Raw genomic sequence first — 14,859 nt, forward strand, 5'->3', positions numbered from 1 at the left:
AGAAAAACCAGTAAGGAAAGGTCAAAAGTCGACCCCGGCCGAATATATTATACGCATATAGTATTTATTCGTTTTTAGTAGAGCTTATGTAAAAAAAAATAATTATGTTGGGAATTTATTTGAAGTAGATCATAACGACTATGAACCTTATTTGAATGCTTATCATGGCTTTAGAGTAGTCACAATTTAGGAATTATATCCAACTCTGTATCGATTCCCAACAAATTTGATGGAGGTTTTTATACCTCTAGTATCAATTAAGAATCCATAAGTATTATATTAAACAAGTTAAAAAGCAGTAAGTTCGGCCGGGCCAAACTTTGAATACCCTCCACCATTTGGAACGAATTTGGAAATTTAAAAAAAATAAAATCCTTAAAAAATTCTGATAAATTTAAAAAATACCGAATATTGCCGTTATATTGGGGTCTATACGACGTGGACCTACATAAGCATTGTTTGATATTAGCCTTTACAATATTCAAATTCGAAACTTGAAATAAACGGTGAATAATGTAGCTAAAATCATCAAAATATCGTATATAGGGAGGTACCATTATATCGGAGCTGTGCGAAGACCTGGACCAGCATAGACGATTTTCTGTGACAGGCTATAGCATCCATTACTAACGTCAAATACGATATCTCAAATAATTTCGGTGGGTATTGTACCTAAACTCGTCAAAATACCGAATATAGGGAGGTATTGATATATGGGGCCTATACGACGACCTGCATAGAAATTTTTCTGTCACAGGCTGTAGTTCCCATTACGAACTCTAAATACGTAATTTGAAACAGTTCCGGTAAATAATGGCGCTAAAATTATCAAAATACCGAATTTTGGGAGGTACCGTTATATGGGGGCTATACGAAGACCTGGACCTGCATAGACATTTTTCTGTCACAGACTGTAGTTCCCATTACGAACTCTAAATACGTAATTTGAAACAGTTCCGGTAAATAATGGCGCTAAAATCATCAAAATACCGAATTTTGGGAGGTACCGTTATATGGGGGCTATACGAAGACGTGGTCCTGCCCAGATAATTTTCCGTCATAGGCTGTAGTATCCATTTCGAACTTCAAATACCAAAGTTGAAACAATTTCGGTGAATAATGCCGCTAAAATCATCAAAATACCGAATATTGGGAGGTACCGTTATATGGGGGCTATATGAAAACGTGAACCTACATGGCCCATTTACGAACTTAACTTGCCTACTGGAAAAATAAACACGTATGCAAAATTTTAGCCTTCTATATAAATTCGTTCGAAAGATAGCGTGATTACAACAGACAGACGGATAGACAGAAAGACGGACATGGCTAAATCGACTTAGAATTTTACGCTGATCAAGAATATATACTTTGTTGGGTCTGACATGAGTATTTCGAGGAGTTACAAACGGAATGACAAAGTTAATATACCCTCCATAGTATGGTGGAGGGTATAAAATATTTATTTGAGCATCAGGCATACCGGACCGAGTTTCTCCAAATGAAAAAAATCGGTTGAAAATGACATTACATCTATGGTGAGCAACAATCATAAAATCGGGTAAAGATATATATGGGAGCTATATGCAAATCTGAACCGATCTCGATAAAAGTTGGCAGAGGTATTTTCGAGCAATGTCTGATGCCCGGTATCAAATAGCATTGTTGTGGAGTACATATTACACATGTGAGAGACTTTAGCACCAAATCGATGAAACATATATATGGGACCTATAACTTTATCTGAACCGATTTTCACCAAAGTTGAAGTACGTGCTTCTAGGCTGAATTCGGTCAGGAGTGCCACAATTCATTTCATTTGGGCTGATATTAGCCCTTTGGCTGAAATCGGATAAAGGTAAATATGGGAGCTATCTATATCCAAATCTGAACCGATCTTCTCTTCTGAGCTGTAACTGATATCTGGTACCAGCGATTATTGTTGTGGTTTGAATATTATCCACGTGAGGGACTTAAAACCCCAAATACATATGAAAGCTATAGCTATATCTGAACCGATTTTCTCCAAATTTATATTGTATGTATTTTCTTCTAGACTGAATTCGTGAGAATGAGGTCATTTTCAGGTCATTCGAAATCGGTTGAGCTATATAAAAATTTGAGCCGATTCTCACCAGCTTTAATAGGTTTCGTCCTTGGGCCAACCAAATTTTGTTTGGAAAATTTCATCTCAATCGGATAATAAATGCGAGCTGAATTTTATTCACAAAAGCACATGGACAGACGAACGGACGGATAGACGGACTGACAGGCATAAATCGACTCAGAAAGTGATTCTATGAAGATCCTCAAAAGTAACTATGAGTCTTTCTCGATACAACTCTGTATGTGGTATTGAAGTAATCGACCTACGGACAAGGAATCAGCGCCCAAACGAGACGGCTGAAGCTAGAATCTTGAAATTTTCCACGGGGGTCAGTCTTGGTGCGAAGGAATTTGATATGTGAATGCAAGGGCTGGGTTTTTGGATATTCGTACTAAAAGGGTATGACAAGTATTCAAATGTTCTACACAATCAATACTTGGACAAGCGGAATGAGCTAGAATTCCGAAGTTTGAGAGTCTCTAATGGAGTGCAGGATAGGTGTACAAAAGAATTTTTTTGGAAATTCGAACTTTAAGATTACGGAAAGTTCCAAAATGGTACTTAAATTCTAAAATGGTACCATTTGGTATTATGTGGTGGTTTTGGAAATGTGTACTAATTGTGTGAACTGGACTAAATGGTACTAAACTTGGAATAGTTTGGTTTATTGAGAACGGATGAAGCTTGAATTGGGTCCCTATTGGTGGTAGGTTTGTTATAATGATGTGGTTTTGGAAACCACAAATTTGGTATTAGAGTTGCTGTTCGTGTGTAGCCTGGATATATGGAGGTGATAATTTCATGAAAAGCACTAAAAGGTACTATGTTTGATTTTGGGTGACGGGATAAAGATGCAATTTTATAATTATACCCTCAGCCATATGGCTACAGAGGGTATATATCATTTGATACGGTCAAAACGTGCCTAGTTGAAATAATGGTTTTAGACCCTAGGTCTCTTTGGACCAAATCCGTTTCAGAACATTTGGAGTCGATCTACCGATGTCCGTCCGTCCGACTGTCTGTCTGGCTGGTTGGTGCGCACGATAGCTCTCGAAGGGAGTATCCGATTTGATCCAAACTTGGTACATAGTAATATTTTTGTCAAACTTAGATCGAGTTCGGAGATGGGCAATATCGGTCCACTCCTTCTGGCACCTCCCACACAAAATGTCAAAATTTTCAAAGAAAATAATTTATTGCACAGAAAGAGAAAGGATAATCCGATTTTGCTCGAACTTTGCGAATCCTAATATTTTCATCAGTGCTAGGTCAGATGAGAAAATGAACAATATCGGTCCACTCCATCAAGTACCTCCCCCACAAAGGGTCAACATTTTGAATAATTACAACTCGTATAAAATGTGATATAAAAGTCCGATTAATTTCAAATTTCACACATCCCAATAATTGTATTAGCCCAAGGTCCTGTGTTAAGAGGGAATACATCGGTCCACTCCTTTTGGTACCTCCCCCACAAAAGGTCGAATTTTTCGAAAAATATATTTTTTGCACAGAAAGAGAAACGGTTAGCCGATTTTGCTCTAACTTTGCAAATCCTAATATTTCCGTCAGTGCTAGGTCAGGTGCTAAAATAAACAGTACCGGTCCACTCCATCAAGTACCTCCCCCACAAAGAGTCAACATTTTGAATAATTATAACTCTTATAATATGTGATGTAAGGATCCGAACGTCTTCAAATTCCACACATTCCAATATTTTTATAAACCCAAGATCTGCTGTTAATATGGAATGTATCCGTCCACTCCTTCTGGCACCTCCCCCACAAAGTGTCGAAATTCTGAATACCCATGAAGCTCATAAAACGCCACATTAAGATACGATTCCATTTAGACTTGGCACATCTCAATATTTCTATCAACACAAGATCTGTTATAAAGGTGGTATAGATCGAACCAATGCTTCTGGCACCTCCCCCATACTTAGGGTTCAATATTTTGAAAAACAAACCGCTCAAATAAGCATCCATCTCGTAAAATTTCACACATAAAAATTTTTTTGCTAACACAAGATCTGTTATGAAGTTGATATATATCTGCGAACCCCTTCTGGTACCTCACCTACAAAGGGTCACAATTTTCAATAATTTTATCTGTCATAACTTTCGAAACAATTTAGCAATTCTTTACTACTTGCTATGCTCAAATATTTCTCTCAATAAGAAGCCTGATATGAATATGACATTTATCGGAATTTATGAATTCGCATAAAATTGGACATAAATATCCCTTCTTGTAATTTAGCCCAATATTTCGCTCAATATTTTTTATTTGTAGCAGATGAAGTATAAAAATGGAATATTTCGGTAGACTCTATATGGCACATCACGCACATTTTAACATTTTCTAAAAATTATTACATATCTCATATAAAGTGAAGGAGTGAGTCGATATAATCCATACCAGGAACATTGGAATATTTATATCTTTTTTTTGTGGGTCTGATACGAAATGATCCATTCCTTCGGAACCGGCTCCATAGAGGGTCAAACGTTTGAATAATTGAAACAATAGTCAAATAGATTTCGATTATTTAATCGAACATAGGCTGAGGGTATATATCTGTCGGCAATACCGACTGATACTTTTTAACTTGTTTTATTTTTATTTTACTGATGGTATTTGTATTTGAGATTTGGTGGTGGTTTGGTTTGGCGTCCTATACTTGTACGAAAAGTACTAAATAGTATTAAATTTGATATTGGGTCAAGGGATAGAGCTGAAATCCTCAAATTTGATATTGAGGTCTGTGTTGATTTACTGGAATCGTGACATCTAGGTGGTTTCGGGGATGTGTACTATAATTGTTCGAAAAATACTAAATTTGGTATGAGGTGAAGGAATAGAGCTGAAATCCTAAAATTTGTTGCTGTTGGTATTTGTGTTTGAGATATGGCGGTGGGTAAGAAATGTGTAGTATAATTGTTAGAAAAGTACTAAGTGACACTAAATTAGGTATTGATTGAAAGAATAAAGCGAAGATCCTGAAATTTGATATAGATGTAAGTGGTTTAGAAATGCGTCCTATTATTGTACGACACGTAATAAACGGTACTAAATTTGGTTTAAGATATGTAAATAGTTTGAGGTCTCGTAATAGGTTCTTATTCATGTTTTAGCAAATATATTTTTTGGTAAATATACTTAGCTCAATTCGCATCGAATATGCGATGCATGTCCACCCCTCTGGTATGACCTCCTCACTATAAATGTCATGCAAGGGCAATAAACTACAATTCTACTCAACTGAACACATCCGACGAATTTTTTCTATTTTAATACAAAAACTTAAAACTCCAATTTTGGAGCATATCCTTTCCGATTTATCCCTAGCCCACCTTCATTTTACATTCACCACTAGCCATTCAGCCACACACACACTATGTATACATATGTATGTGTGGTGTGGCCGTCAAATTGCCTGTTAATGAAATTTAACAGATTGCAGCGAAATTGTTTTTAATAGAATCAACTTAAAAAATAATTGCATTGCTTCTGTCCTCCTCCCCCGTCCGGTTCGTCCTGTTAATCTTGTTTGGATTGTCAATGAAAACGATGAAAATGTAAAAGTGAATCATTAAATTGAGGGGAGGGGTGAGGGGCTTGGTCAGGGGAGGGGGTCACTTTACTATGCCAATGGCATCAATGAATTTTTTTCCGACTCAAGGCAATTGTAGGACATTTTGTTTGAATGAAAAAAAAAAACAAAAAATTCCATGTTCTAGACAACATTTATGGCTGGTGATGTAGCATATTTAAATAAAAGCGAAAATAATAATAAAAACTCAAACAACAACACCAACAAAAAACATAAGTTAATTTATTGTATAATTTCATGATGGGTCTTCCACGAATATCCAACCATGGCAAGAATGACATTAAAGCTCTTTAGCAGGGATTTGCTGCTTAGTAATAGACTGTCATGTACAGCAGCAACGACAACAACAACAACAACGGGAGCAACAAATTTGTTCTTTTGGTGATGATAATGCAAAAAATCGTTTTTTTTTTGAGTCTGGCGCTAAAATGTTGTCTTCTTTTATGTCGCCAAACGATAGAAACAATGGCTGAATAAAGAAATTTGTAAATGTCTTTTTTGTTGTAGCGCCGTGCATGTCAACAGCTATGACAATAATGAAGACAATGGCGAGGTAAGCGATAGTGATGCTCTTGTTGCGGTTGCCTTGGCTATAAGTAGAGACACACACACACATGCCCTCTCACCCTCATCGACGCCCCTCTCCCCCCTTAATGTACACAAAAGATTTTCCATTTTAAGCAGATTGTCTTCTTAGGTATGTGTGTGTGTATGTTGGTATGCAAAGTTAGGTGGATGGGTGCCCTCTGGACTCTTTGGAGGATTCCATGGTTTTTGTTTTTCAGTTTTTTTTTTTTTTTTTTCGAATACATACCCCATTGAAATTGCGATTTATCGGTGTGCAAGGATACCACCGGTATACCCGGAACTATGATTGCAGGCAATGTTCGCGAACGCAACAATGGTGGTGGTACTTTGCCACGGCCAGAACGTCCTTGTTGATTGTTGAGTGCAACATTTAAGGCTTGAGCTCTGCAAGGATGAGAACAGAGAAAACAACGAAAATATTTAATATTATTTTAAGAATTTTTTATGGCTTCAAATATAGAACAAAAATTTTGTAATATTTTCAATCTTTGTATTTTCCAATATATACATATGTATATACATACATATATACATATATTTAAACGAGTAGTGAAACATCTGAATGACTGACCCAGAATCAAAGCCCAGACAAAACTTCTGAGTCAAAAATCTTTAAAATTTGCAAAGTTTCAAAATTCTAGCTTCAATCGTCGTCTGGACTGGATTTTGAAAATTCGTACTAAAATGGTACGGATGCCACTAAAATGTACTAAAAATATAATACTTTATATCGGACAAACGGAATGAGCTTGTCATTTGGAATGAGAGTCACTGATGGAGTTCAGGATAGATGCACAAAAGGGGCTTTGGAAACTCGAACTTTAAGTATACAAAAAGTTCTGAAATGGTACTAAACTTCTAGAACGGTACTATTTGGTATTATGAGAACGTATGCGGCTAAAAAAATTGAAATTTTGTAAGAGAATCAATATTGCACTACAAGTACAGTATTAATATTTGCCCTCGAGGGCAATTCCCATGTTCCTTTTGATGATCTGCATAGAATCACATTCTGAGTTGATTTATGCATGTCCGTCCGTCCGTCCGTCCGTCTGTCCATGTATTTTTGTAAACAAAATACAGATCGCATTTATTGCCCTATCCAGATGAAATTTGGCACAAATCATTTGTTTGGCCCAAGGATGAACCCTACTGAAATTGGAAATAATCGGTAAAAATTTAGATATAGCTCCCATATATATCTTCGTCCGATTTGTCTTTTATTGTGCACCAAACGTGTAATATCAGCCCGAATTGTATGGAATTTTGCATATACGCCCAAATTAGGTCTGAAAATATGTATGCCAAATTTGATCGAAATCGGTTCAGATATAGCTATAGCTCCCATATATATTGTTCATCCGATTTGTTATTTTTATCCACCGCCGCCATAATATGCACTCTGCAACCACAATATTTAGGGAAATATATCAAATGCAGCTCAGAAATACATTTGCTAAATTTTATCGAGATTGGTTCAGATTTGGATATAGCTCCCATATATAACTTCGTCCGATTTACCTTTTATTGTGCACCAAACGTCTAATATTTGTCCAAATGGGATGGAATTTGGCACTTACGACCGAATTGAGTCTAGAAGCTAGTATGTCAAATTTGGTGAAGATCGGTTCAGATATAGCTATAGCTCCAAATATATATTATTCATCGGATTTGTTGTATTTGTTACCCACAGCCGTAATATGCACTCCGTAACAACGATATTCAGGGAAATATATCAAACACAGCTCAGAAATATCTTTGCCAAATTTTATCGAGATCGGTTCAGATTTGGATATAGCTCCCATATATATCTTTATCCGATTTCAAATTAATTGTGCACCAAATGGGCAATACAATTCCGAATTTAAAAGATACAAATGCTTCGGCATATTTAGTCCTTTGATCTTTAAATTATAATTGTAATCATAGCGAGTATGATTGAATTCTCCTATAAAAACTTTTAATTGTTATGTGGAGCTCTACTAAATTAGCAAAGTGGTGTAGGGTTCCATAAAGTCGACACCGCCCGATTATAAGACTTTCTTTACTGGTTTTGTGCTGGCAATGCCATATAATTGGTTCTTTTTTTTGATCAATGTTTTCCTGCTCTCTTGCTCTCTGAGTAAGAAAGCCCAGCGGATTTTTTAGCACATACATCTTCCATCTGAGACCAATGACAATGTAGGTGCGACCCATCCAAAGCCTGTATACAATTTCTACTTACATTTACACAGCGATGGCCTAGGCCGTCAGACGAGTCCGAAATCTACCGACAATGTAAGCGAATGTTGGATGGGTCCGAAATCGACCGACAACGTAAGCGAATGTTGGATGGGTCCGAAATCTATCAACATTGTAAGCGAAGGTTGGATGGGTCCGATTCCATCAACATTTTAGATTGTGGAAATTAAATTTCAGCTGTTTTTTTTATTAAAATATTCGTATTATAGAACAGAGTTTTCAACAATAAAATATTCTTATTATAATTAGAAATAATGCATAAAAAGGAATTTTATAAAACTTTTCAAAAGACGTGTGAAGAAACAAAAAATTAATTTTTTCCAGTTTTTTTATTGTAGGACAATGTTCGGAAGTGTCTGGCTTTAGGGAATTTGAAACAATTTCTAATCTGAAAGAAATTAAATTATTAATGGATTATAACGGAGAGTTTTCAATATTCTTACATATTTTCCAAAATCTTCTACAATTTTGGAATGCATGGAATCTGCTCATTTAGTACAATATCATTGTTTTCCAAATAGTCCGTCCTCAACTGTACATTTCTTTCTAAATTGTCTGCTTCCACATTCTTTAATCGTCTTAAATTTCTCCTAATGGATCCTGACATTTTGTTTAACTTATTTAACACACAACACTTACTATATTCTTATGTTAATTATTTATTTTATTTTATTAACTTTTTTCAATATTCACAACTTGCACTTTCAAAAACACTTCACAGAATAAAATTTTGCTTTAAAAAAGAAAGAAGCATAAAAAATGAATAACGGTACAACACCGGCTGCAACAACACACAAAAAAACTTTGCAAAACAATACAAAGGCATCCGATTCAGATGCAAGTGCGATGGACACATTTTATTATATTTTGTTTTGTTCTTTAATTCTAATATGGATTTTGTTCCACAATGTAATAGCAATGCGACTCATCCAAATCGGATTCTAGTTGTATGCTATAAACAACTGTTATTTCATTTTTTCCTATTGACAAAACAGCATACATTTGGATGGGTATTAAATTGTAATGGCCAGCGGACTGCTGGGAGGAGGAACAAGTGAATGAGGAAAAGAAGAAGAATAGTCTTCTATTAGATTTTTTAATTGTTTTGCAACATTTGACCAAGAAGGTCGTTAAAATTAAATTGTGTCCCCAATAATTGTGGAAACAAAACAAAAAAAAGTGAAGTCAGAAAATTTGTGCGCTTGATTTCGAAGCGTGGATCGACACAGTGGTAGCGGGTCGTCTTCAGAAAAAGAAAAGAAACTGCAAAGGAACCCTTGCCCAAGTAGGAGCATTTACCCGAACCAGAAGTGTAGGTAACCAGTCGATCAGGGAAACTGACTCCGTGGTGACCGACTATAGCTAAGTTGTTTAGTCCCGTCAACAGTTGGGAAGCATGTTTGATATATGAAGGTGGTTTTGCAAATATGTCTTAAGTGTGTGAACTGTACTAAATAGTACTATGTTTGGTACAATTTGGTATTGGGTGAACGGATGAAGCTGAAATTTTGAAATTTTATATTGTGGTCCCTGTAGGTGGTTGATTTGTGTTAAAGAGGTGGCTGTGGAATTGTGTGCTACAAGTGCAGGAAAAGTACTACATAGTACTATATTTTGGTACAAATTGGTATTGGGTGAACAGATGTTGCTTGAGATCTGATATTTGATGTCACGGTCGCTTTTCATATGTAGCCTGGCCATATGGAGGTGGTGTCAAAAATGTGTACCATAATTGAACGAAAAGTACTAAATGGTACTACATTTGGTACTGGGTGAATGGATGGGCTGGAATGTTCAAATTTAGTATTGAGGTCTTTGTTGGTATCAGGAACTGAGATTTGGCGGGAAAAGCGAAGAGCTGAAATCTCAAGATTTAATATTGAGGTCTCTGTTGGTATGTTGGTCTATATGGAAGGGATTTTCGATGTGTGTACTAGAGTAGTACGAAAAGTATAAATAGTACTAAAATTGGTATTTGGTGAAGAGATAGGGCTGGATTCTGTTAATATAATACTGAGGTATCTGTTGGTATCAGAAATTGAGATATGGAAGTGTGTACTATAGTAGTACGGAAATTACTAAATGGTACTAAAATTGCTATTGTGTGAAGGGATAGGGCTGGATTCTTTAAATTTGATATTGAGATTCTCTGGAATTGAGAAATGGATGAGGTTTTGGAAATGTGTACTTTAATTGTTCGAAAAGTATTACATAGTACGAACTTTGGAATGGGCTGCAATGTTAAAATTAAATATTGACGTCATTTTTGGTATCAGGAACTGAGATTTGGCAGGTAGTTTGGAAAAGCGTCCTATATTTGTACGAAAATACTAGATAGTACTAAATTTGGTATTGGGTGAAGGAATAGAGCTAATATTGAGGTATCTGTTAGTATATTGGATCACGATATGGAAGTAGATTTGAAAATGTGTACTATAATCGTACAAAAAGTACTAAATAGTGCTGAATTCGGTATTGGCTGGAATCCCGAAATTTGATGTTGAGGTCTTTGTTGGTATCAAGAATTGAGAAATTTAGCTATGGATTGGAAATGAGCCCTTTATTTGTACTAAATGGTACTATGTTTGGTATTAGGTGAAGGGATAGAGCTGGAATCCTCAAATTTGATATTGAGGTCTATATTGGAAGTTGGGATTGAGATAAGGAAGTGGTTTTGGAAATGTGTACTATTATTTTACGAAATGTGTTAAGAAGTACTAAATTTCCTATAAGGTGAAGGAATAGAGCAGAACCCCTGGAATTAGATGTTGTTGTAGCAGTAGTAGCATGTATGTGTTTGCATTCTGCTAATCTGGTTCAGGTTCCAGTTTTAAAAATTCGGCTACTTTAATGGGCTGTATCCAGAGATATTCTCGAGTGAGATATTCTGGGTAGGTTTGGCCGTGCAATTAAAGAGATGCAGCGTTTTGTGCGGGCCTTCAGCTGCAATGAATGGAAAGTCGACTCCGAGGACGGCATTCATTTTGTAATTGCTAATAGCATCCGTGACTGCGTCAGTATGAATGACACTCAGATCTGCCTGATAGGCTTCTTGATCAGGAGGTTCTCTCCTATAACGTTGGACCTCGCTCTCTAGATCGTTAAGGTCCTTCCTGACACGCCTGTGTGGGGGAGTTGTATCCACCATATGATGGTTGGGATGACTCATGTAGATGGTCCATTGGTGTCATATGAAGGCACCCTGTCGCAATTCTCAGGGCAGCATTTTGGCACATCTGGAGGAATTTGATGTGAATATCAATGTTGGTGTCTGTGGTTGAGAGCGGGAGCTGAGTGGTACTAAATTTGGTGATGGGAGAAATTGCAGAGCTAACATTTAATATTTAGGTCACTGTTGGTATCTGCGGTTAAGATATTAAAATTGTTTTTCAAATGCGTACTAAAATTGTTCGAAAAGTACTAATAGCTTCTACATTTTGGTATTGGGTGTAGGGATAGAGATGAAATCATGAAATTTGATATTGAGGTCACTAGTGGCTTTCAGGGGTTACATATAAAGAGACGTTGAAATATTTTTCGACAGAAACAAGTTAAAAAAGCTGTAAGTTCGACCGGGCCGGATTTTGAATACCCTCCACCATATGGAATGAATTTGGCAATTTTCAAAAAAAAAAATCCGTTAAAAATTCTGTTAAAATCATAAACATACCGAATGTATCCGTTATATTAGGATCTATACGACGTCGTGGACCTGAATCATCAAAATCATAAAAACCTGCAGAGACAATCTTCTGTCATAGGCTGTAGTATGCATTACTAACTCCAAATACCATATTTGAAACAATTCCGGTCAATAATGCCGCTAAAATCTTCAAAGTACCGAATATCGGTAGGTACCGTTATATGGGGGCTATAACAAAACGTGGACATACATTGCCCATTTTCAATACCAAAAGTCTTGCGGACATAATATACATTTAAATAGAATTTTTATCAACCAACTTCATTTCGTTCGGAAACTAGAGAGATTTCCACAGGCGGACGGACATCGCTAAATCGGCATAGCATTTTTATGCTGATCAAGAATATGTTTATATTTTGTGGGGTCTTAAATGTATATTTTGGGGTTTTACAAACGGAATGACAAACTCAATATACCCTCCATACTATGGTGGAGGATATAAAAATGGATGTGGGGCCATTGTGTCCATTTGAAGACTTTTTGGTGAAGAAGGAAATTATTTTGCAATTATTCCTTCCGAAAAAGGAAAGACTTGAATAATATATAAAACCTTGAAAATCTGAAAATTTTGAACGATGTATGAAATACGAACTGTTGGAACTAATCTAAAATTTTAAGTACACTTTTCGCTGATGAAGTTGCCGGGTAGTTACTATCCATAAAAATCAAAATATCAAAATATCCATAAAAATCTATGCATATTGGTTTCTTGAAAATATCCTTGGAATCCAAAGAAGTGTCTTTCAAAATGCATGAGTGGTGGTTTTCCCATAATATCCATAACATTTCCTTGAAGTGCCTTAAATCTTTTCTGCAAATATACCCTTTAGCATGTCTTCAATGCTTCTCTCTCGGCTTGCCTTCAATCTGATATTTCCTTTTTTATTTAATAACGATTTTTATGTTTCTCTTTCCCATAAATGAGAAAAAGTAGGAAAATTCAAAACTCAAACAAGAAAATGTTTTTAAAAACTTTCGAAACAATTTCCTTGCCCGCAAGAACATTTATTATTTTAATTTGCTAGTATCTCTCACACAAAGTTACTGTATTCGTGCGATACATTACCATATCTGACTTATTTTAAATTCCCCCTACAACGGACAACGAGTTTGTGCATAAATTTCTTTTCAATAAAAGAAGAAATTTAAAAGAAAATTCATGTTAGTCTTTTTGTTATTTTCCAGAAAATGATTCGGAGAAAAAGCATTTTCAGAATGTTGAAAAATAATAGTCACTGTATGTCGCCTCCACTTCTCTTTTTGTTTGTCATTTCTTGAGAATTTTTCCAATACAAGTGATAATGGATGGACGGATGGCTGGATGGATAGATGCCCTGATGTGGGTGCAAAATTGGCAAAGTTCTTCTTCCACGAAATGGCTTCGAAATGCCGATGATTGTTCATCAGCATTCATTCATGTAAATTAAATGAATTGCTTAAATATGTAATAAGTTTGTATTGATTTTTTTTCTGTTTGTTTTTAAAATTTCATAGAATTGGTAAAATTTTTAATTGCTGGTAAAGTGGTAAATGTTTAAGTATATTTGCGGTACACAAGAACTTATTAGTATAAAACGAAAAGACGCTGGAATGTTGTAACAGGTAATGCAATTTTTCAAATTACGGTTTTTTTTTAAATTTTTTTTCATTTAAAAACAAAAATTTTATTTAACAATTTAAAAAAAAAAAAAACATTAAGTTCGGCCGGGCCGAACTTGCAATGCTATCCACCTAAGGGTAAAGGAAACATTTTTATATAAAAGTATCTGAATTCAAGCGTGTTTCACTTTAAACTTCATATACCAGTAAGACCGTTTTTATAAAAAAAAAACCCTAAAGTGAGTGAGGCCGTTATATGGGGCCATACCAGAACGGGAACCTCTATAGACAATAATATACTTTAAGGATTTTCATCTATCAAATTTTCTAAAATTCCAAATTTGAAACCATTATGTGGGTAAATGTGACTAGGATTATCAAAATACCGAAAACCAGTGGGTATAGGAAACGTGGAAGTAAATATTTAATATTCTGCCACCGGGCTGGAACCAATTTTGACCAACAAATTTCAATTTTTAGACTAATTCGTAGGAAAATGTGGCAAAAATCATTAAAATACCGAATATCGGGAGGTACTGTTGTATGGGGGCTATACCAAAACGCGGACCTACACATACAATGTTTCGCCACACGAGCTAAAACCCGTTATGACCTACAAATACCAATTTTTAGACAAATCCGAGAAAAAATGTGGAAAAAATTATCAAAATACAGAATATCTGCAGGTAAAGTTATATTGGGTCTATACAAAAACGTGGACCTATCTATATTATATTTCGCCACCGAAGCAAGAACCCATTATGACCAACAAATTCCAATTTTTAGACAAATTCGCGAAAAATGTGGAAAAAATCATTTTGATGAAAAAAATCAATATACGGAGGTACTGTTGTATGGGGCCTATACCAAAACCTGGACCTATACATACAATGTTTCGCCACACAAACTAGAACCCATTATGACCTACAAATTCCAACTTTTAGACAAATCCGTGAGAAAATGTGACAAAATATCATCAAAATACCGAATATCGGGAGGTAA

The 14,859-nt window shown here is 35.6% G+C and overlaps 1 protein-coding gene across 1 annotated transcript in view; it reads right to left on the reverse strand.

Annotated features, from left to right (window-relative positions):
• LOC131801548 (dual specificity protein kinase splA-like) overlaps nucleotides 1-8,385 on the reverse strand; it is an 83,890-nt gene extending 75,505 nt beyond the window's left edge. Inside the window, exons 1-2 of the mRNA XM_059120320.1 lie at nucleotides 8,363-8,385; nucleotides 6,541-6,698 (exon numbers count right to left, since the gene is read on the reverse strand). Coding sequence (XP_058976303.1) covers nucleotides 6,541-6,698; nucleotides 8,363-8,385 — 181 coding nt within the window. The remainder of the gene's footprint in view (nucleotides 1-6,540; nucleotides 6,699-8,362) is intronic.
• Between the last annotated feature and the right edge of the window lie 6,474 nt (nucleotides 8,386-14,859).

This window comes from Musca domestica, unplaced genomic scaffold, assembly GCF_030504385.1.
Source record: "Musca domestica strain aabys unplaced genomic scaffold, Musca_domestica.polishedcontigs.V.1.1 167, whole genome shotgun sequence".
Taxonomy (NCBI): domain Eukaryota; kingdom Metazoa; phylum Arthropoda; class Insecta; order Diptera; family Muscidae; genus Musca; species Musca domestica.